General features: G+C 37.7%; 1 protein-coding gene across 1 annotated transcript in view; it reads left to right on the forward strand.

The window, feature by feature from the left end:
- The first annotated feature begins 4,731 nt into the window (after positions 1-4,731).
- C3g (C3G guanyl-nucleotide exchange factor) overlaps positions 4,732-26,003 on the forward strand; it is a 54,875-nt gene continuing 33,603 nt past the window's right edge. Inside the window, exon 1 of the mRNA XM_070294437.1 lies at positions 4,732-5,123. Within this exon, the coding sequence (XP_070150538.1) occupies positions 4,937-5,123 (187 nt within the window). The 5' untranslated portion in view covers positions 4,732-4,936. The remainder of the gene's footprint in view (positions 5,124-26,003) is intronic.

Genomic DNA, 26,003 nt, shown 5'->3' on the forward strand with positions numbered 1-26,003 from the left:
TCCCTCTCTCTTTGACCCGTTAAAATAGACGAGGCTTCTTTCCCGGCCAAAGTCGCAGATATTACCAGCCGATCTTGCCAACGGCCGGGTTCGCGAGAACGACAGTTTACCTCCGACTCGCGGTAAAGTTGGTTCTAAACTCGCAAACTTGTTCCGAAGTCTGTCCGGGTCAGATTTACGTGATTCGGTGGCTTTCCAATGATCGAATTCTGATTTCGAGTTCTCTAGACGCGGATCCGCCACGTCGGTGCGAATTTCCGAAGTTTTCATCTTCTTCTTTCCAACATGTTTTTAACATCGCGCGATTAATTCTGTAAAAATTTACACGCACGCATATTACAATTTACATTTATACTCTAATGTTATAAGAATCAAATGCAATTTTTCGTCTTCGCGTTCGTCATCTTTCTTCAATTTACCTTTCATCGAACGATAACTCTTCAGGTATCGATGACTGTCGCACGATATCGAATGTGCGAGATAAAAATATAAGATAAACGCTCTCGCGAGTGATCAATTATCGCTACCTATTTTATATCTAGATAATAATTAAAAATACGAATGCCGCGACGCTTGCCAATGTGATAACGTGACTTCTAAGCACAAATGTCAGAAGAGGATAAAAAAATCGCACAAAGTCTCTCGCGTCTCGGTTAACGGTGTCGTTTAAAGGGCATCGAAATGTCAATTCGCCACTCGATGTTGCGTACGGTAACTGCGTGCAGATTAAATGGGTGTTTATCGCTCGCGCGATATGCTAGGCTTTTAAAATGGCATCTTTTGCTCGATTATTTTCTACAGTAGAATGCGCGACAGCGCGAGAATTGATTGTTTGCTCGATTAAATGGTAGATAGTCGAGATACGGAACTGCACTCGACTAAGAACGGCGCAGTTTAATCGCCTCGTTGTTGCTGTTGTTGTTGTTGTTGTTTACTGTATAATTATTGCGTGAATCGCGACAATATACTAATCCATCTTGTAATTACTTTCGCGTGCGGAATGATTCGCAACGATCGCTCCGTCAAACTGTAATAATGTATATTTTGCCATTTAATATTGTATATTATATAAAAATGTCGGACGAAGTTAACTCCGCGCTTCTTTAAACTCATTTTCATTAATTAATTTTATTAAATAATATCAAGATACGCGTATCAGAATATCGATGAAAAATTTATAAAAGCCTTTCATTTAACCAATTGTAAATTACAATTAACTAAACATACATAACTTAATATTTTGCAAGACGATTATTTATGAGTAAAATCTCTGTATATATGTATATATATATATACACATGGCTTTAATTTCTTAAAATTGCACAGATTTCAGTGTACAATACTGCAGTTATTCGATACAAAGATGGTAATTGCGAGATATGAGCGAGACGATCTCGAAAGATCATGATAAGATCGTGCATACATATTGTGGAGCAAACGGTTCGCGGATCAAACGATCAAGGAGCGATTAGATTGTAGGAATCATCGTTGCGCGCGCGTTTAATAAAAGAGCACAAGTCGTAAACTGAGAGAGAAGCCGGAATGTATTTGGAGCTCGTGTATAAATGTATTCGCGAGTTAATTAATGCACAGAACGTGGTGCGTAATAATTATATGACGAACGGGCGCCGTCCGCGCCCGTTCGTCGTACAATTGTTACGCACCTCCACTCCGAGATAGGAAGAAACAAAGTAGATTAGATATTAAAGGCATACGCGATATATTTTTATATCGCGTAAATTCTCGAAACCGAAAGAATTAGTCCAATTTTTCATAAATAAGCGAGAATGAGTTATTAATTTTCTGTGTTTTCTCGTGACAGTGAAAACATCTGGAGCTACGAGCCTTTCGCCGGATTTGATATTGCGTTAAAGCGTTAGAGAGTGACGGCAAGATAATTGCGGAATTTTAATATGTTGAGCAATTAACGCTTTAAACACTGATATATATATATATATATATATATATATATATTTTTTTTTTTACGGTACATATTAAGAATTGAATTAATTATATTTGACGAATTATACTTTGGCTCCGTTCAACGGTATATTACGGTGTTTATATAGCTTGAAATATAGCTTGTAGTTGTAACTGCTTATAACGATCGACGAGACGGCGCGTATAGTCGGCATGTTTCTCACGTGCGACGATAAATTTTTTTTTACGTTATTGCGCTTCTCCCATTTATTTTCGGACGTAAAGTCGTACGCGGTGTATCGCTCATGCCGTTCGAGACGCATCGTCTGGGCGCGAATGATAATTTTCAGACACGCGATCGTCGCGATCGTAAAGCGTAAAGAGATAGCGGTGCCCGAAATCCGAAAATAACCATGTGACAGGAAATGTAACGCAACTGGGTCGCAAGTTCATCAATGCTAATTATTGTTAATTGGAACATTTTGTGCATTCAAATTTTCCAACAGCGTATCATATTTTCATAAAAATTCATGCCTGCGATAATCTTTTTAGCCGCGTATTATATAGAACGTTCTTTAACGAGAACCGAGCTTCGAGTCTAAAATTTGCGTCAAAGCCTTCGCTTACCCTTGTCGAATATAATGTTTGGAGAAAATTCGATAATTTTATTAGAGACACACACACACACACACAACGAATAATTCAGAAGAACTGTATAGAACTATTTGGCCCTTGTGCTTATCGTACCGTGGCGCGAGTTACACGACCACCCTCTTGGTACCGTATCGGATTATACCGTTCACATCGTTCTTAAAGTAGTAAAAGCAATGTAGGACCTAGGTAGATGATCGAAAGGCGGAGGAGAGGTCGGCTTCTCGCTCCAGTAATCGCGAATCGTTTGTTCCACGAGATACCGATATACCCCCAAGAAGTTTCATACTCTTCTTTGTCCGACATTCTTGCCGCGAGTACGTGTCAATTTTTCGCGATGCGAGAGATTCGCGTATAACATATACCTATGAAATTATAACAAGTATTTTTTATAAATATTGAATAAAATTGATCAAGATTTGCACGATTGTCTGTCTTTTTATTTAATACAGAGGCATTGTTTAAGAGAACTGTGCTTCTGCACAGACATTTGGAAGAAATAGCCTACAACAGCCTACGAAATTTTCATACTTTTATTAACGTTTATATGACACGTACATCCTTAAATCAACGTGAACTTTGCGAGAGAAATTTTGCGCGCTATCGCGCCACGTGCGACAAGTTTGAGGAACGAAGCTATCGCTGGTACTTGTCGCGGCAGCAATTTAATGGCGTCACGATAAGTTTACGTCTGACACATATTGCGGGAACGACGAGGAAACGCTAGGATCGTAGAAATCGTGACGGAACATCCGACGCGTTAAAATAGACACCCTAGAAACTGACGCCTTAATATTAGTCACACTATCTACTAGTGGTATAGAGTAACCGAGGTCGCGCGACGTTTACATCTATGTATATCGCATGTCGTCTTGCACGTGTATATTTAGGTCTCCTGTCATCGGTCTCGGTCGATCTATGAACCGTGAGATTTCCATTCGGCGGCCTCGCGCTTTCAATCACAATTATCAAGGCGGCGCGATCATACATCAGTGACCGTAATAGATTCGTTACGTATCTCAACAATTATGTATGTATTTTATTATACTGCGGCTGTGTGTGTGTGTGTGTGTGCGCGCGCGCGCGCGCGGCAGGGTGTCTGCTCTGTGGAAAAACACGGAAAATTTGCAATTCTCAGAGATTTAATTGGAAGTTGGGAAATTTCTTTAAAAATTCTCTCTTTGATCATTTCGCTTTTATATTTGCCAAGTTAACGTTTGAAGCTTAACGTTTGTGGCTCTCTATCTTTCCTTCGTATGAGTGAAAAAATTTTAAAAAAGGCATACGATAAAAATAACTTATTTTAGAAAATTAAGCAAAATATCTCTAAAATATTCTCTGTATCTGGTATTTTGAACAAAAGTATCTGAAAGAGATCAGGGAATTTTTCAGGGAATTTATTTACAAGGTTTGGGTAGACATCCTTGCTGGAAAAGGAAGATGTTTACGCTATACGAAATATTGTTCTGCCTGATATGTATTGATTAAATTATTGGCATTATTTTCCATCATTTTCGATTTACTATTCAATTGCACGATATCTCGATATTATCGATTAACATAGGCGGATATGACACGTCATGCGATGCATATCGGCCGTATCTGTATGTGGGAACATGAAATTTTTTTGGAAGATAGCAAAATAAATTACCGTCCGCGAGTCGATTATCTGTTTCAGATAAAATTCGTTTATCGTGTGCGGTACTTTTATGGAGCAATATTGACTACGCTACAATGCATTCAGAGTCATCCAAGCTTGTGATTCTCTATATATTGTATTTTGTTCATCGATAATCGCGGTCTTGTCGTATCATTTAATACAGTCGCGGTGTACCCGTAAAAAGAATCGACGTCTCATTTTTCGCGTCTCGCAGACTTAGACACGTATGAATCGATCGTTCTCTCAGCGGAACAGAGAGATTTGTCACAAAGAAAAAAGAAGACATCGATAATAATCTTACAAATTAGTGTTTTTTTTTTTTTGTTAACGTGCGATGCAAAATTATTTCCCTGAAAAACTGCAAAAATTATTAGCGTCAATTTCTCATGGATATAAAGTGAGCGTTTCCTCTGGCACATCTCTATAATTATCAGATTTATGTTTTATCAACTCTTTATAGATTTAAATTTAGGAAATATAATAATTATCTACGATTACGTCGTAAATAGTGCAAGAGTGATATTGAAGAATGAAAGTGCATCGCGAGAGGGAGGGACATTAAATTTAATTAAATTGAATTTCAAAATGCCATCGCGAGTTTACGCCATCAACTGCAACGACGCGCAACCGAACATGGGAATGAATCGACTGCGGCTCTCTGTGTTTCCGGTGACATTATAATAATATATTATTAAAGACGACAAAATGCCGCAATACGACGACAGCTTTCTCGATTCGCCGATATTTCGGCGACGAACTCGCAGTTATACCGTGCAAAAGCGGTTTTTGCCGAAATCGCAATCTTTTCACATCACGACCACACCTTTGCTGCTGGCCGTAACCAATCACGCCAGGACTCTTTCCGGTTCCTTATCGACGTGCAACTTGAAAGGTAATTACGTTAAGAAATTCAGATTAAGGATGCGAGGCGTTTTTTCGCGTCACGTGTGCTCGTACGAGAACAAGGAATGCAAAAGTGTCGAGGTGATTTTTTATTAATAAGACGAATAAATAATACAATTGTTACTTTTCATATATTCCGAGAAATCGCAATTTCTCACATATCAAGTCAGATTTAATTATCATTAATTTCATTTCTATAATTCTTTTTCATATTATTACACGCCGTTTCGTACCTTTTTTTGCTAATAACTGTAATACAACGTGCGTATCGTTGAATTTAAATTCATCGTATTTTGAAATCGGACTGATGTCACGTTTGGGATAAACGGCACGTTTATTCTGCTAGACGCATTGGCGGATTTAAATAATCGCTTCCTCGTAAGCGCGTTAATAATGTACGTGCCTACGTCGTCTGCATTACTGCGTTAATCCTTACGCGAATATATCTCGGTCCGTATAATTACTAGTTCGTTCACTGTCAATCATATTAAGCACCGCACGCTCGTCGCAGGTACATCACACCTCCGACCATTAAGCGCCTAGCTGTTACACACAATGTCTCTCTCTCTCTCTTTCTCTCTCGCATAACGGATACATCGTCTAGTGATTTCCCTCTGGGCTCGAGGCGCGAGCAAATTGCTACGTTCGCTATCTCGCGTGAGACCCGCCATTGCGTGGAACCGCGAAATACTTTCGATTCGCGAGTTAATGGACGAAACGATTTTCACCCGCGCTCGTGCAAAGATCGCGAGCGATTATAATAACATGAAGCTTTAATGACACAACCCATCGATTATCCGAGGACATATATACGCGCCGATAACTTGAAATCGCAAAAGTATACACAAAAAAATATCGAATGTTATTTTAATACTAGATTATCTCTGGCCAATTTGAAGACAATTTTTTCTTAGCGAACATGTCGAGGAATCAATAATTTCCCATTGTAAATGATTGAAAAAAGAGATTTTTCTTAAATTTCGCGAGAATTAAGATTAATAAAATTATATTTTTTAATTCATTTCAAATGGTGTTTATTTTAATAGAATTTAAATTTTGGAATCTCTCTGAATCTTTCGGTGAATTTACATTTCGATACCATATAGACGCATACGGAGATCATGAATTAATTAGAAAAATATATAATAGAAAAAATTAGAAACTTGAAAATAATTGGCATTTTTGTTAAGAAAAAATTGAAAAGTTTAAATTAGCCAAAGAATTCGTTATTAAAAAGACATTCGATATAGTTTTGGGATATGCGTGCGTGTGTGTGTGTGTGTGTGTGTGTGTGTGTATGTGTGTGTTTCAATTGAAATATTTTATTATATCTTCTTCTATCATTTGTCGAAGTTATCGGATTAACATGCTTCATCCATTTATTTGATTCTCCAATTGTATTGGTTTTGAAATACGAAGCTATTCATATGAATCATGTACGCAAATTGTTTTTGAAGAAGCTGCATACGGGGGATATCCTCGCTTGAATGGATCGCAGGAATAGAATCTTGGCACGTGGGTTTTCAACGTCATTGGCATACATTTGTTACAAACTTTGAGATGACACTATTTTAATTAGAAAATATCCAAATAATTTTGAATAATATTTTATATTAAAAAAAAAAATGTTTTAATAAATGTCTACCTTTAATAATTGTAATCTTTTAATCAAAAATTGATAAAAAAAAAAATTTTTGTTATTTTTTTTATAAGCGTTATTCGATTGAAATTTGAATAAGGAAGAAATAATCACGCGGATAGAAATATAACGGAATATACATATTTCATGATAGTTTGACAAGATGAAAGAAAAGAAGCGTATAAAACTAAAAAAAACCAGACAATACGCAACAGTATTGTTACAGAATTTGCCAAGTTTCTTCACCTAGATTGGCACACGACTACAGCAAAGTCTGCCAAATAGTTTCTACAAGTATTCATCCACTACACTTTTTACGATGACAAATGTTTCACTCATTCCTTATGATCGTTGCTAAGAATATTGCGATTTCTTGTAAAGACTCATCAGCCACATCTGACACATAAGCTTCGATATAACATAATCTTTTAGATCGTATACCGAAAAAATTAATGACTTGAATTAATCGTCTAAATTATCTGTCGAAATTAATTTCGACACATAATTCAGATAATTTCGACACATAATTTTCAACATGTAAATCGATACGTATAAGATATACGTTTGCCGAGAGATTTAAAGACGCAATTTTAAGGTCCGTGGTTTTAAGGTACTTTTCGATCGGCTCGCACGAGACTCGCTAATTTCGTCGGTCAATGTCACTCGCAGGCCGCCGCAGCAGCAGCACATTTTCTCTCGCCGGCGTTCTCCCGGTTCTGACGTGTCAGCCCGCGGGCAATATCCGGCGGGACCGGTTGTCACCGCTTGTACCTTGGGTCGGAGCTTTTCATACCAGAAATTTAACCGGATAAATTTACCGGGATCCGTATATAAACGGCGCGGTAATACATATATGCGTAGCGTTGTTATTATCATTGTCGCCGCACGCGCGTGTAAGTCACGGCGATATTTTGATAAACGCCAAGCGGAACGGCAATCGTCGTAATTATCGGCTAAATAAACTTTATCGGTGTCTCCTGGAAATGAAATCGGACGATATTTATTCGAGCGTCAATGACATTGTAAATTTCGCAAAATACAAATGGAAAATACAAATGTAGACTGTTTTGTGTATTATTTAATTATCGTCTCACGATAATAGACGATTTAAAGTTGCGAAAAATTTTACTTTTGTTAAAGAAAGCAACGTTAACTTAAAGGAACGAAAGAATACGCACAGAGGCTATTAGATTTCTTTTCTGATAAACCTTGTCCCCTTTCTAGAGATGTTTTGACCGTTAATGAAACAAATTCGATGGCTCTCGCTCTTTGTTATTAAATCTTTGTGCCTCTTGCCGAAGCAAATTCATATTTATGAACGAAAAGAAGGGGAAGACTGCTTCTGGAACGTGCACGAGCCTCTTCCACAACATTCGGCAAAACTCTCTGTTATAATAAATACACTCTCGATGAAACTCTGCCGCAGCGCTTTAATCCGTATCCCAGAAGCTTCGCGTAAGATTGCCAGGAGCATCCCGGGGGATTTTCATAAATAATAATCTGCTGGGGAAACACGATGTCAATATAAATGTACAAGCCAATCTCCCTAGATAAGAATAATTATCCGCCTCGATGCCTCTTGCTAATTAAATTGAGATATTTCCCTCAATATTTCTCCCGATTGTGTAAAAATGTGTTAAAGTTGTGTAAAATTTTGACCGACATATTTTTTGAGAAGAAAACACAAATTTGCAAACTGCTATTGCAATTAAGTGCATTAGAATTGGTCGGAATATATCTCTCCTGTTTACGCGTTTTTCAGGGGATTATGCGTTTAGATAAATCAGATCCCGCGGGTGTAGATCGGCGCTTAATGCGCCAGTTGGAAATATATATACGAGCGCGGGCCCCCTATTTTACGAGGATGATTCCAGAGGGTGCAAACCGCTACTTAATCAAGACGTTACACGAGAGCTCTCTCCTGGCGAAGGGCCCTCGGGCACTCCTCCCCATCGGGTCGGTCACCCTTTCCCCTCGCGAAAATCGATTCTCCATGGATGGAGAGCTATCGATAGCCGTTCGCAAATAAGTGGCTATATATCTGCGCTTTTCGCGCGACATGAATCTCTTTTTGCCACGCGCGCACGGTCGCAATATAAATGTTTCGCGCTACAAGGACTGTCTTTTCTTTTTTACGATGTATCTCGATAACCGATAGCATTTTACATTTTCTGAAATACATCTCTCGGGCTTCACTCCCGTAAATATGAAATAATTATAAATTTGCGCGCGTTATTTACGTAACGATATCCATAATTCCTATTCTTAATAAATATATCGTAGAAGATGATTTTAAACTCACTCCTTTTTAATAGAAATGTCAGAGCATCTTTCCGAGTCTTAAGATTTTCATCATGTTTTAATATTTAAGAGAAAAATATATCGACGTTAAAATTAACTAGAGAATCTTACTGCGTATAAAATACGCGTGCGAATTTAACATTGTCGTATGTAAACGTATGTAAAGACCCGTAGATAACATTAACATAAGATAAGCGCCAACGTTGATTCGACGATCGCGCGATTAGATCATCGCCATGTTATAGATCATGTTATCGAATATATATGAAATCGCTTAGCGCTTTCTCTACTGATTTATATAGAAAAAGAGAATTTAATGTTTACAATATGCAGTTTAATTGCTGATCCAATGAACAGTATGATGCGGAACAGTATGAGGGTACACGACGACGAGATAAATGCGTCCAGGGGGAATTTGCTCCGATGTTTGTACAAACTTCCATACGGCAGCACCAGCTCCATACGGGGAATTTTCAACAATTAGCAAGGGTTGAGTTGGATACTGTTATTAACAACAGCAACTACACCATGTATCGTGTAACGCAAGTTATTGCGTAGACACTGTTATTATTTGCATAGGAATAGGAGAATGTCAGGTTTAACAATGGTATTTAGATGTCGTTGATTCACTAAATATCGATACGTATAATAAAAAATTATAAATCTTAGGATCTTTTTGTGCAATACTTTTTTTCGATAATTAGTTTCGCACTCGTGTCGGGTTTTTATAATCGATAATATATATTATTATGTGTGTTGCATATATTTCAACCTTTCCTCATGTTTCAAGTATTATTTATATCTTATTGTTAGTTAGAGAAAAGGAAAAAAAATCAAATAAAAATCATATGCCGTTGTACAAAGTCAATTAAAAGAGGATATACATATATGTAACAAAGAATTAAAGATTGAGAATTCCTTAGCAGCTTGTTTCATCGATGACGAAGTTTTATTTTAACTTTAACTTTAATTTTTCTTTAAATCCCGGCAATTCTTGGAAAAAGATGATCCCGGTTAGTTAAATTAAGATGAAAATTAATCGATCTGGGTGAAATTGACTATTGGAGATAAAGAAAAGAAACAGGGGTAGAAAGCAGAGAAAAGAGAGGAGACAACGAGATACGGGAATCGCATCTCTCAAGCTCGCAGTATAGAAGATCGCTCATTTTCTCGGGATTTAAACAAACTCCCATTCTCCGACGATACGATAAAACCTGCTACGCACTCGCAGTGCGGATTAATAGAACCCCTTATGTGGTATTTGGCGAACGCGTGTCTCGAACTGCCACTCGTAAATTATCGAGGCGATAAGATCGTTTCTTTAAGAACCGAGGAAAGGGTAGCGCGAAGATGACAAGAAATCCGCTTCTTCGCACGTGAAAGGGGAGCTTAGCGCGTCGCGCCGATAAATTTTCAACGAGAAGAGAAGAATCTCTCTCTTTCGCTACGGCGAGGCGTAGCGTATTCACGCGGAGGGTTCTATTCGGGAGTTCCAGCCAGGCTTTAGACCGTACACGTCGAGATATACATTACACTGTAAAAAAATTGCCTAAGAATTCAGACACATTTTTGTTTGAATTTTTAGATTTGTGTCCGAAAGAAATTTCGGACAATCTGTCTTAATCGTCGGAGTGGTTTTTTTGAAAGTTCGGAAGAGCGTGTCTGAAAATTCAGACAGTGTGTCCGCAAAAAACTTTGGACAGTTTGTTTGAAATTTTTCTTACAGCGTGGAAAAAAATTCACCAAAACTTTAGACAAAGTGTCTGCAGCTTTTCTGCAGAATTCGGTATTGAATTTTCAGACACACTCTTCTAAACTTTCAAAAACTCGACTCTGGTGATTAAGACAGATTGTCTGAAATTTTATTTAGACACTCGGATCCAAAAATTTAGGCAAAAATATGTCCGAATCGTTTAAGAAAATTTTTTACAGTGTAAAAAGTTGCGGCTTCGACAGAAGCGTTGTCCTGCGAATCGGCGGAGCGAAGCAAAAGGACCGTATGAGGGGGGGGTTGATTTCAGGAACTCGTCGTCGGGTCGAGACGCGTTCGCGGGTTCGCGAAAAATGCGAAATTCCTCGTCGAGGGACGGAGATACGACGAAAGTAAATGGGAAAAGAGTCGCCCATTCTCTCTATTTCTTATCGGTATTTCCCCCGCTCTCTCTTTCTATCTTCGTTCCGCGCGTGTCTTCCGCCGAATCGTCTTTCTTTCCAGTCGGCCCGTCTTTTCATCGTTTGCGTTCTTTTTCTTCTCTCTCTCTCTCTCTCTCTCTCTCTCTCTCTCTCTCTCATTCTCTCTCGTCGATCGATCCTCATTCGTGCGAGAGCTTCCGCTCAAGTGAATCTTTGCGGGAACGGATGCAGAACGCGATGCAGACGCTGATAGAGCGAAATACACGAGGAGGTGGAGGAAAGCCCTACGATGAAACTCCGCGTTCGTCTTCGTATACAACGGGCGCGGCTCCCGCGAAATTTCCGTCTCGTAATGTTTTTGGGAACGCGCGCTCTTTTGCAAGGCGTCTGACGCAACAGTTGCGAAACGAAAAACAACTTCCGGATCAAGCGATAGAAAACGATCGATACGTGTAAAGCCCACGATCTTCGTAAGATCTTAATAAGAAGACAAAGAAAAGATACACTATTTTAAAGTTGAAATCTCGAAGAACCATTAATAAAAGTGTAAAAAGTGACGCGTCATTAGCACGGGATGCTAATGAGATTAATTATCCCGTTGTAGGCAATATATCGCGTACATTGTGACATGCCGGATGGAACATTAGAACCACGATGGCAGAATTTTAATAGCGAGACCGGTTCATTAATAATCTTCTATTTTAATGCATAATTATCGTGAGTAAATTCAATATATTCGTGTCACTTGTATGTACCATTGCGTGTCTTGAAGATTATTATTTCAATTTTTTGAATTTGATAGATTATATTATTATTAATTAAATCGAGAGCATTCAGGAAATTATAAAAATAAATCTGACAAAGCAGTTACCGAGTTGACCAAGTTTGGTATCAAAGATTTCCAAGAGCGTGTGCGAAAAGTTTAGGCGCAAAAAAGCTTTTAAAAAGAAGTTTATCTCGATACAAAGAGTTTCCCGGGACACCTCGCTTGACAAATTGATGCGTCACGCATCTATGATACGCCGCCGATTTTATCATCTCCATCGCGTTACTCGAAGCGGGATGAAAATTTTCCATGGCAACGTTCGTGCCTCCACCGCCTCCATCGCGGGATCGACCGATGCCGGGTCTGCTCGTTCGTTTATGCAAATGGGAATGTTAATTCGGATCAATCAGATTCTGTTTTCTCGGCGCGTCCCGCTCGTACGAGAACGCGACGCATCCGGCGGCGCATTTAAACGTGACTGGCAATTCCAAGTCTACGAAGCGCGACGTTACAAATTTCCTATAATCGAATGGATGCCACGGTTTATCGGGAAATCGATAAACCGCGCACGGGGAGAGGAGGCATAGCTCACATTCGCACGTGCACGACGATATTTATCCGGTGGAGAATATTGCGCCGCGTCTCTCGACAAACTCCCGGGACCCGGGACCCGGGACACACGCCGTGGGTGCCGGGTTGGCGATGTCGACGGTCCTTTCGCTCGTATTTATACGGTTATCGATAATGACGGTGACCCCTAAAATTGCCGTCCGCATAATTTGCATAATTGGCGCGACTCGTATCTCCTATTACGAGATGCCCGATCCGGCGCGATATGAATATCTTTTTCACGATAAAGATTCTGTTTGTTCGTTATACGCTGTTATATTTTTTGCACGAAGAAAATATTGTAGTAAAAATTGCAATAGAAATTTTGTAATCGTGAAACGTGCTAACATATAAGAGAAATGGCGATATTTTTATTCCATAATATTATATACGAATTATACGTTAGGAAGGAGTATTGTGTAATTATTCAAATATTTTGAGACACAGACAAATGCATTATCGCTAACAAAAATTAGAACAAATGCATAATTTATAATTTTTATACTAATAAATATCATTATGTCGTTATATTCTAACTTTTTAATAAGTGTTGTAAAAAAAAAGACAATGTATTTCTCATGTAATTTGAAAATTTTCTTCGTATATCGAGGTATCGATTTTTATATTACTCGGACAATTTTTATCATTATACTTTTATAGTACATGTTTGCAACGTGTCGACGTTTTAAATACAACGTAATGATTTCCGTGTTAAAAGTTATTGCTCGAAAATTTATCTTCCTATTGAAAGAGAAGTCGATGGACTCCGTAATGGAGAGAAACTGCAGACTACATTGCCGAGTTACATCGCGCCTCGCGACTCGCTATTCGCGAGATGAATAGGATGTAGACACAGAGATACACGCGTGATTTCCGCGCGTCGGAAGCTGATGTAGCGCCGTCCGTCCGCTTGGAAGAACCGGCTAATTATGGTAGTGTACACAGCGTATGCATAGTGCAACAGCAAAACAGATGCAATTGCAGAGACCGTACCGTGAACGCGGCGAGAAACGAGGGATCGTACACGGAAACAAGAGGATATTACATCTCCTGTAATAGAGCTCCGCGTGCTCCCCAAAGACAGAGAAAGAAAGAGAGAGAGAGAGAGAGAGATTGATTGGCTTTTTCTTTTTGTATCTCGCGTTTGCCGGCATTAATCCTTTCTCTTCCCGACTCATAATGTTCTTCAATGACAAGTAGACGCGTAATTTCAATGTTTACCGAAGAATCGCGCGCGCGCTGATTTAATGTTTTTAGGATTTGCACGAGATACCGATTGCGAAAGATACTATGAATGAATGTTGAAACGCACGATTAAAAAATACATTTCGTCATGCGAGCTTTATTTCGAGACGAAAACGCCATTGAGATAAAATAAACGAATATTCATGCGTGCCATTCGTGTGTGTAAACAGACAATTATAAAATACCATTATATTTTTAAGGGTTAAAAGCTTAAGAGCGTATATATAAACTTAAAAAAATTAAAAGGTAGAATAAACTAATAAAATTGAATTAATGAAATGGCATATAAGAGTCAGCACAGTAGTTGGAGCGCATATGTATATTTTATTATAAATCAAAAATTTACCATACGTATTGTGTTTAATATCGTTAAATGTTAAATTTTTGATTTTCCAAAAATTCGACTTTCAAGATCACTTTCATCTTCGCTTATATCATAATTTCCAATGCATCCTATATTTAATTTTTATAATATTAATATAAAACTATTGCCGTGTGTTGTTAAATCTTTTTACATTTTAGATATTGGTCACTATAAACTTTCTTCTCTGTTATTATCATAATTATAATTTGGCGCTTTAATTTCAAATTATAAGACAATTTTTGAAAATTCCGAAAAGCCACTAGTGATCCTTTCTAAGAAAATTTTTCATCGGCGAGATAAATTTATCTTGAAAATTTAATACAGTTATTTCTTTGCTTGAATTTTCTTCCTTTAAGCCAGCGATTGCCATTCGCGGAATGTTCTGCCTGGTAATGCAGCTGGTTATTGTTTTCCGGAAATAAACTAGCGCGCGATCGTATCTAGTCCAATGCAATCCAATCTAGTTGATATCGTACCCAGCATAAGATATCTACAGTATCGATTTCAGAGAGAGAAATATCCTCAAGATACTCGGGACTTTATCTTAATTAACGATATATAATCGTTGGTCATTTAAAGACGCGACTAATGAAAAAGCACTCGCGTTGATTATTTTCCATTTTTGCGCAGTGATATTAATGCTTGCTGTTCTTCTTGTTCTCTTCCCAACATATATACTCCATTATAATATAATCTTTATATATATATATATATATATTTTCTCGCTGCGTTAAAACGTCAAGTGATTTATTATTCGAAACATTTGAATATATACAGGAAGGAGACGAATGACAAGAAAAATATTTTAGCAGACGCATTTTCTTCTCTTGACAGATCCAGTATATTAAAGCAATATAAACATAGTGTAAACGCGCGATAACAGCTGTTTCAACTGCGCGAAATAATTGCGATTGTGTATTTTGCTTAAAAGACAGCGGTGTAAAATTATTCGCGGGTTACTCTTGGCAGTGTCATTTTCGATTACGCGGGACATTTACTGGCCCGATGTTCGTTGAATCAAATTGGCACAATAACTTGATTAAATCGACGTTCCAGCTTACAGCGCGACAATCGTAAGATAGTTTCTGGCTTCAACGGTGGCCATAGATTCGACGTAGAATGCCATTAATGTTACTCGGAGTCAAGGAAAATCTATGGTCACGACTTCCTTGAGCTCGAAAATCTTGCGAACTCTTCGGTCGACAATAATGTCCATTTTTTTTTAACCGACTCGATTAAGCCGACATCGTAGAACCAGCATCCAATTGCGTTGTAATTTCTTTTTCGTCTCCCCAAAGTAACATTCTATATGTGTTTTAAACGTGTTTATATGTGTCTAGTTTGTATCACAAATGCGATTTATTCGGATACAGCGATCGAAATCAAGAATATTATTGTACATTCCATCATCCACCACATAATTGATGATAACCCAGTATATTGTTGCTCGCCATTATCAGCAGTTTCTCGTTTCTTATGTCCGCGAGACAGAATTCACATAAGCGAAAGCACATAAACATTAATCACACACTTTGCTGGCTTTCGCGAAGAAATACACTGCCGTACACCAGTACGACCAAAGGCTGTTCCAAGGCTCATTTATTATCGTTACTCGGAAATTGCGGCGGAGTTAGAGAGAGCGTAGAAAGATTTCGAGTCTCTTAAGTTTGGTTCGGACTTTTTTCCGTGTCTCGGGTATTCCGGAATGTATTTTTGCACCAACAACAGCATTTTGCGACGGAAACGGGACGAGATATCAAGACTGGTCTTGATATTGCCTTGTCTTGTCTCGAAATTCGAGACAAGATCGAGACAAGATTCTTAATTAATTATCAAGACTAATATTGTCAAGAGGAGATTATTGATTTTAAGAAAATACACACACGTATATAGAGATTTTTTAGGGGAAAAACGAAAGACATGAGTAGTAATAATTATCTGAAATTATTACATATTATAAAGATTATATATATATATATTAAATATTATTTTAAACAAACGTTTAGTATTAATAAAAATTCTTAATAAAATTGACACAAGACAAGATTTTTTTCCTATCGAGATTCATTCAAGATGAAGACAAGATTTAAAGTTCTGAAAATCTTCATTACCGATACAATATTTTTACAAGTATTTTCTTATCCTGGTACAACCCTACTCCCATATTCTTGCAAAACGTGAACTCGGCTGTTTTCACTTGAATGTTTTGCTCGAAGCCGTTCGATGCTCGCGGGATATCATGCCGAGTATGCAATTGGCTCGAAGATGGTTTCGTTTCGCAAATTGAAAGTCGTACAGTCAAACGAACTCGCGCGTTCTCTTTATCGAATTGTCCTCGATGTTTTCAATATTGTCGCGCGTGCGTTCCATACTCCGTTGTAATTGTAAACGAGCAGCTTATGTCGAAAACGGCGTATACCTCTTGAAAATTTATTATTAAAGAATACACGGCAAACGAAAAGTTTACGCAGTAATTTGTGAAATTTTCTGTTTCTTATACATGAAAATATATCTATATTACTATGGTAATTTATGATATATTAGCAGCAAGATAAATTCGGTAACCAGGATCTCTGCAGCGAATATTTATTCAACATATCATTCGTATAAGTGTCATTATTTTTTTTACTTTACATAAATTTGTCGACTTCAATGTAATAGAGTTTAAAAGATACGACTTGTATATTATACGTCGGCTTCAAGATTTCTCTCGAACTGCATGTAACGTAAAATACCGCCAGATATCCTCGCGAGAGTGACGCGTAATTTCGACGTTCGCGTTTTTCTTTTCCTTTTTTTTTCCTTTTTTTCCTTTGATCATTTATGCGCAGTATGTCTTCCGGCATGCTCGAGCGACTACGGATCTTATCTCGTTTGAAGCCGACGAAAGTTTTGACGTGACGAGGCTTCGAAGATTATATCGATATATATCTTCCTTCTCGCCGTCTTATCGAGCTCGCGGCTCAGGACGACGAGAAAAATCTCCGTGCCTGGAAAAAGCAAGAACAGGTACGGGCCGAGAAAAGGAAGAGAAACGCAAGAGAAGCGATATCGTCTTACGTCGCGCTTTTATCGGAAATGTATAATTTCGTCTGTGATACAATATATACCGATAAAAGTCCTAGGGCAGGATCACAATTTCTTATACATTTTCGTCTCTCTCTCTCTCTCTCTCTCTCTCTCTCTCTCTCTCTCTCTCTTTTTTTTTTTAACCTTTGACCATCGCTTGCCCGATTTCGATGTTCGTTGCGTCGATTTACGACGGCACTTTCTTCACCGAGTCATGTGTCACCGTGTCTCCACTCCCGGCGACGACGTGCGAGAGAGATTTTACTCTCTCGTGCTTTCTACATTCCTTATAATTTTGTCTTTTATCTCGTCCCTTTTCGCTCGAATCGAAAAGAGATTTGTTCGATTTATTCGACGGCGAAGCGACAGTGTAGGGAACATGCATTTTTCGACTGTTGAAGTCTGTTTTATTTTTTCTATTTTTCAGACACACACACACACACACACACACACACACACAGATACTGAAGATAGCAAAGTGTTGTCTGCACGGTTTATTCATCTTTTTAATAGCGAAACGGCCGGTGCCGACGTATCTCTGGGAGATAGAATAAATGGAAAAATTAAATTCCAGTTATTTCCACGCGACATTACGAGGGATCAATCGAGACGCTAGCGAAACAGCGAAGATCAATGCCGGAGAGAGCAATCAATAATAATATCTCGCTATCCCACGGAATAATAAAACGCTTAACGCGCAGCCGGCGTTCTGCGACTGTCGCATTGCTCTTATTGTTAAAACCAGTCATGACGCATTGTTGGAGAGACAACTTTTTCGATTAAAACTTTCACGATGTCGTTTCCCCCCCCCCCTTGCATTGCAGCCGAACAATCATTTACGTTCTTTCCGTCTTTGAAGATAAATCGGATTCGCTTAAAACAAGAGGGTGACAAATGGAAAAAATCATCCAGAATCTTTATTTTGATTTCTCGACGCTTCCATCGCGAAAAATTAAAAATGCATCGATCATGTTATATTCATTACATCAATAATGTAAAATGAATCATTATCGCCTAGATATGCGAACAATTAATTTTATTAATTAAATAACAAATAATAAATTAGCAATATAATCAATTATTCATTGTTATCGCACGGTTGTCGTTTGATGCCTTCTTTTCCACTTTTATTTGCCTTTTCCTCCCTCATGGCACTCATACTTATTGCACCACTAATGGCACGATACTTGTTCGCGAAAGTACGATTAATTACGATCGCGCGCGATCGCACTAATCGCCAGAATAGGACATCTTGTGTAGCACTTTCGATGTTAATCGCACGCTTTATCTTAAATTGCGACGAAAAAACGTGAAAATCAAAACAATAATACGAAGCTACGATCCGTACAATGCTACTTGCTATAGCACTTATACTTCGTCGTATGCCGTGTAAATAAATAATTCTAAATTTTATATTCTTGTAATTTATGTACTTTACAAAAATACATGTAAAAATTATATTACTAAAAGCCATTTATATCTCACGTATCGTAATAGTAGCTTTAAATATTGGATAATAACATTGACGATTATATTAGAGAAATCGGATTATCTGATAAAATTCGAGATTCAGCCAGATAAATGGAGAGATCTTTATTACGCATATTGCACCGCGTGATTGGCCGGATGGAATAAATCCGCGAAGGATATTAAAGAGAAGAAAATGAAGAAAATCATAAATTCCTTTCTCTCTTTACCGCTGTCAATTAATTCTCAATAGACTCTCTCTATCGCTTCTCGACAATTTAAGAGTTTAATATCAATTATGTGAACACACTTTGATTTATTATTTTCTCGACTCTTGTCAAATATATGAGTTACGTCTCAATCATCTTCTTAAATTCTACGTAATAGTCGTACCATTAATTTTAATTTTCCAGTATAAAACTTTGTGTGCGTGTGTATGGATTCGATTTTTATTTGAGACAACTATTGGCTTTATTAAATCTATTGATCGATTAAAATATTTGGTGATAAATACTCGAAATCGTTATTGCAATGAGATAATATATATTAGTAATAGAAATATATATTTATTTTTATGTTATTTCAATACAATTGGCAACGGAAATAATATAAATTATCTTTGCATATATCGTTTCTGAAATAACCTGAAAAAAATAACGCATCAGATTTATCACAAACAGGGCTTTCGTATTATTAAACGTTCGCGAGAGACCGCCCGATCGCACGATATAGCGTTGGCAAAAATGAAAATGATAATCCGTACGGTCGGCCATTAGCTTTTTATTTATTATCGCGCGATACAGGTATAAACGTAGATATCTACCGCGAACACGGGGACACTTTACCCTCCCTTATCCCCCCTTCTCTTTCCATTTTACCGTTAATTGCGACTACGCTGGAGAAAGCGCTTCGTAAAATACGTTTATTACCTCTTAAAGTCGCGGCACCGCTGCCTTTGTGGGACCCTATTAATACGCAAATTGCAGCCACCACAAATCCCTCCTCGCATCTCCCTCCTACACCCGGTCGACACCGCGCTATCGGCCGGTCCCTTAATTAAGAGGCAATTTTCCTTCAGTATTGGAATATCTTGTCTATTCACACGTGCGTGAATAGACAAGAATTGGGCTGAAATAAAATCAGTGCAAGGCGAAACAATTTAGTGAACCGTGAAATAAACTGGAGCGAAAGAAGAAAGAGAGGATTAACATATCGCAGATATCTTTTAACCGAATATAAAATAAGATAGAAATTTGTGAGGTACTTTCTTGAGGAAAAAAATAAATAAATTGTCGACATGTGTCTGTATCATATAATTTATAATTTTTATTTTTAGTATACGCTAAAACATAAATGTTACGTGAACATTCTATTAACTTTATTTACTTAATTTTTACTTAATTTTTTTTCTAATAGGAACATATATTATTACGTGATAATTTTAAAACTTGAATATAAAATAATAAAAAATGAGGTATATACGTTCGTATCATAAATGATTATATCTTATCGAGCTATAAATTTCATTATCTAATTTTCATAAAGGCAAGTTTCTATTAAAAGTTTCTATTCTGTTCTAAAGTAAGAAAGAAAGAGAGAGAGAGAGAGAGAGAGAGAGAGAGAGAGAGAGAGAGAGAGAGAACATATAACGGCATATTGGTCGTTTTATGGGCAGTCGGTCCATCGTATCACAAGAGAAAGAACACAGTCTCGGAATTCCACGGTGCATCGTGTGCATCGTAAAACTTAAATCAGAAAGAGCATAGTATCGCGATTTTATGATCTTGGCTCAGCGAGCTCTCCCGAATTTTACGATCGCGCCGGATTGCGAAGCGATTGGAGAAATAACGTAAGAATATATTCCAAAGAAGAGGAAGATACGAAAAGAACGGTATCGTATAAAGGTGAACCGATAATAAGTCGACGAAATATCATCCAGTATCGTCGATTATTATCAATTACATTCAATTGTTATCACTTTGATTCGCGATTTGCGTGCTTACGGCCGAGTGCGTATAAAGCGAGTGTAATTTCGAGCAGGCGTTGCGATATAAGATTTTTATAGAATTTTTCGTCGAATATTCCGATTCAATCTCTCGAAACACAGAGAAAACGAGCCTTCGTCATTTATCCGCGATTTTATGAAATTATAAATTACAAGGAATTACTCTCTCTTGAATCAGTGTATTATCACTGATAAGTGCTTTCAGTTATAAATATAGCATTGCAATTAATAAAAGAAACAGTTAGTTAGGTAATGTTTCAGTCAGTCATATTTTAAAAGATACATCTTTATATATATATAATAATATTATTTATGAGATAAATTCATTAGAAATATAATAAATATCTGACCTTCTGACCAAGAACTTTCCTCATTTTTTATCATATCTTAAGAATGTAATATGCATATAATTTTGAATTTGAATATTAATTATATGAAATCTTATTGCCATAATCGGTGAAACATAAGACGAAGAAGCAAAAGCATAAATATTTTCACTTAAAATCAAGTCAAATACTCGCTAATCTCGGGTGAAATTTTATCACTGTTTTAATCAGTGACATTTTCATTGATTCAGTTTAAGAGGATGATTTGATATACGTGTAATATATTAATTTTTCTTATTAGTTTCACGAAAATGATCTTTTTTTGCCGTTGCGGTATTTTTTTTTTTTTTCGAAGTTTAATAATAATAAGTATAATCGCCCAAATTTGGTTATAAATACGAGTGTAGAAAGCGATATATTTATTTGTTCTGCATTTTTGCCTGATGCTGTCATACATGTGTGTATGCACGTTTTTTGAAAACCTGTTTCTCTGCCCACATAGTGACATGCGCGAGACGTTTCGCGGAAGCGAAATAAAAGCGAAATTTCACGGTCAGATGTCCTTTAATGGTTTGGTCAGAAAAATCTCAAGTTTTTTCAACGGAATTGTGAAGAAATTTTGATAAAATTTCTGTTTTTGTTATAAAATTCTAGTCTTTCATGATTTTGTAAATAATTTATGTAATTTTCGATAACTTATTATTTTTTATTATAAAAAAGATCACGCAACACCATACGCAACGACACACACACACACACACATAAAACTCTTACACTCTAATCCTTAATTCTTACAAGTTATATACAAGAAAGCTTCAAAATTTAAAATAACAGTGTGCAAGATAATCACATTTTTAAGCTTGCTATATAGATTTATAATCGAAAGACATAAATTATTTGACAGAAATTTGCCAAGAGAGTATTTTGATTATTCTTCTTGTGACGAGTATATACAATACATATATTTTAGTCTAGCATACTTTGAATAAAACGACTAAAAAGGAGCACAAGAAATGTTTGAGAGTCGAATGTTAAGAAAGGGGAGAGGGGTGTTTGTGAAAAGAGCGAGGGTCATGTTCTCGATTTCCATCTTGTGGATGGTGAAACTGGTGAACGCGCGAGAAGTTTATGAAACCGTCACACAAACTGTGCTCCTTCGGCCCCGGGTCTCGCATTCTAAATAAAATACCGGCGATGCGACCTTCGGAATGTTAACTTTGAAGGATGACATAGCGACGCGCATGCGCTCGAGTGCAGACACGAGGTTGCTATAAATTTTCGCCAACTTTTGCCGCTCCGTTTGTTTAATCCCCCGCCACCCCCGCGCTCAACAAAGAGCGTCGATCAAAGTTTTATCGAAAAACGCGTATCTTTAATTACGAATATAGCGATGCGTCTTAGCGAGCGATACGCGACAAGTAAATAGGATATCGATATTCAAGAGAAAAATAGAAAAGAAAAGGGGAAGCGAATCTGTACAGTTTTTAAGAAACGCTGGTTGAAATTAAAAAATTCATTTTTTATCTTTTACACAATATACTAATATACGACAAATATAGGAGAAATTAAAAACGCGAATATACAAGGTGTTTCGATTAATATATCGGAATTCAAGAATGGATCTAGTACTTAAAAACAATAAAAGAAAGTTCGTATAAACATATTTAATTTGATCTTGTTTTTATTAAAGTTAATTTTGTATTTTATCGATCTGTATCTGCTTATTTTCGCAAGAAATGATCACTTTGAAACGAGCACTTTACATGTACATCCGTATACATTTTAATATTGATTTTCTAATTCTTTCAAATCTTCCAAATGCTCTCTCGAGCTTGCTGGAAATCTTGTTCACTTGTCCAGCGTTCTAAATAGTGAATTTCATCATATCCTATAAGAAAAAGCCAAGTGAAAATATTTACAAGCGCGTGCATTCCAATATAGAATAGTCATTTCGAGTATCCACATATACACGGAACACTTTATATTTCATTATAGCGTTTCAATACATTGGGAGTAAACGCCTGAAGATAAGCAAGATACAGTTGAAAAACAATAAATATATGATATTTATATTTGATTGCTTTCATTACTAAATATCGATTCTAAGATTAGCTAAATTTGTATGGCATTCCATTTAAATCCGACACCGAAAAAAGATACACAATTAAAAAATTTGATTTAAATTGAAGCAATATGTTGATATAATTGACACATGAATGTATTAAATATTTAACGCAAAAATTTTAACCGGCATATTTTTTAACGAGAAAAGGAATTTTCCAACTGTATAGGTATATATATATATGTGGATCTAACGTAAGATATAGTCGGTACATATCGGCTAAGTAATACGAATGGAAAGAAAAGAGAGAACGAAGCCACTCTGACGCATGAGACGAGCGCGAGAGAGCGAGAGAGTGGCGGAGAAGATGATAAGAGTAGAAGAGAGATAGCATATAGAGGCGCGAGCGAGAAGGTGCGGCGACAGTGGCAGCGACAGCGGGGACAGAGACGGCGATATTACGAGCGATCGCACCCGAACTGCGAACCCCGAACCCCGAACCCGGAGCTCTCGCTCTCGCCTCTCGCGCCCGTCCCAAGTCCCAAGTCCCAAGTTAGTTAGCAGTCGATGCGCGCACGCCACGCGGTCCGGACGTTTGTCGCGGCGCCGCTCCTTTTCCTCCTCTTCCTCCATCCACCTCCGCGCTCCGGTGTGTCGTCGCTCCTTCGAACGGGGCACGTCCGACGTTTACGGAGGGAAACTGTGGTTTGGAAAGTGAGTTCCCTCGAGCGAAAGCGGCTGGCAAAATCTCCGCGATCGCGATGTGACACCGGCTCAAAGAGGCAAATCGAGCATCTGACATAAAAATTACACGTCTCAATCTTTCGATTAAATCGCTCCGCTCCGACCCTGCGTCCGAGAGTTTTGTAGACGTATAGGTGACGGGATCTCGTCGAGAAGAAGAATCGGAACGAGTGAAGCGACAGATTTCGCTAATTTTAAATAGGTAAAGAACAATCGATTTAAATTTATAAGATTTTTCAAGACAAATTATTATTAGCGCAAATATTTCAGATATTTTTCACAGATAAACAATTGTTAACGAGAGTATATAACAGCAATCGCTGACATTGCAGAGCTTATCTAACGTCTAGGCAAATTAGAGAAGAGACAAATGATACAGAGACAGCTGTTATCACTGTCTTAACGACCAGTCTCTTATCTCAATTTTACGTGACAGCATTAAATCTTTTTACCGTAGGATACATATGAAAAATATTGGAAAATTTATAAAAAAATATTAGATATCCGGAGTATTTGGACTCCGGTGACAGATCATCCGGACACACCGGCCTCTCCGACGTTAACCGTAGATCAATGGCGTAATGCCGGCGACAGGATGACGTTTATTAATAACTTTGTGACAGGCAAGTGACACATGTGCGTAGACGCGCGTACAGTCTTCTCCAAACATCGTCGTCGGCTGTGTCGTGAGTTTGTCTGCTTTTTTTTTTTATGGCATGACGATAAATCACGATCATTCCTCGAACCGCGTTTAATGAAGCTTCTCCTTTCAATGCGAGATTACTCGCGAGATGAAGACCGTGACTCATCGACCATCGTCCTCCGGGGCGATGTAATAATTCTCCACCCGCGAATCGTAAAAGTCGCGAGGAGATCGAAACGACACACCCGTTTTCACGGCTACTGCAGATAAGTTTGATAAGTATAAGGGAAGACCGTCTCTCGTATGCGTTGCGTTATCGATCCTTTTGCGTCGCGAAACAAGTTTCCCGACAAATTTTGCGATGATATCATCAGTTTTCGGAAAGTTGGAGAAAAGTTTCGGAACACACGATGAAATTAGTAATTTAAGTATGAGTCAGCCACGAAGGTATTATTCGTGCCATGATCATTTTCCATTATCGTAAAGTTTATTTATTTTTCTATTTAACATCTATCTGATTTATATCATAATGGAGAATATGACGTCACTAATAAAATACGTAAAATTTTATTTCTTATACAAAACCATGCACAAATATTAATAATAATAATAATAATAATAATAATAATAATAATATTTTTTCTTATATTATCGCATTTTTTTTTTTTTTTTACATATACGCGCGTATATATTATTATTCACATAATTATTCTTTATTACAAATAATTTTCTAGCGTGTAAGAAGAATAATAATTTTTTTGAAAAGATTTGCATAAGCTTACAATTAGAGTGTTTAGCGGAAAAACAGATTTTTTGTTCTATCAATCTAACTGCTTATGGCAGACGTTGACATCATCTTAAACGCGCAATCTCTTTCCCCATCTCGTATGTATAATATATTATACAATAAAATCGAGAGCACGAGAGAGATGCGAAATTCAGTGATGAGATCATTGCATGTGCACGAATGTGGGCGTTTTAACGACTCAATGAGCAGTCAGTATATGACCGAAGGTCATGCTTAAGTCATTGGGCGTGTTAACGTTTTTATTCTCGCCCCGCCGAAGAATGACGCGTGGTCGGGAGAGGATTGTTATTGCATATCTCGGTAATCGGGGGAGACGCGTGTTAGATTTTCGCGAGAAACGTTCTTCTTATCCGCGTATTATTTGCATAATCCGCGCACCGACGCGCACCTTCAATTTGTCAGACGCGACGAGAGCTCCAAACGTGTTTACGAAAACTTCTCGGCCTCGCCGTAGTCATCACCACCACGCATCGGCGTAATGGGAGTCGGATAGATTGCAAAGTTACGTACGTTAAAGATGCGGAGACAGTGACGGAGGCGAGCCATTGTCACGGGCGTCGCAATTTAGGACGCTGCTAATTAACCAATTGGCTCGCGACGAGTGAGATTTGCGTCACATCTGTCTTCGCGACGAGAAATAGGTTTTCTCGTCTGTAGATTACGCTGCCGCAAATTTGCGGGTCTCATT

The sequence above is a fragment of the Polyergus mexicanus genome, unplaced genomic scaffold (genome assembly GCF_030449975.1).
Source record: "Polyergus mexicanus isolate NDT 795.1 unplaced genomic scaffold, iyPolMexi1.0 SCAF_4, whole genome shotgun sequence".
In the NCBI taxonomy this organism is placed as follows: domain Eukaryota; kingdom Metazoa; phylum Arthropoda; class Insecta; order Hymenoptera; family Formicidae; genus Polyergus; species Polyergus mexicanus.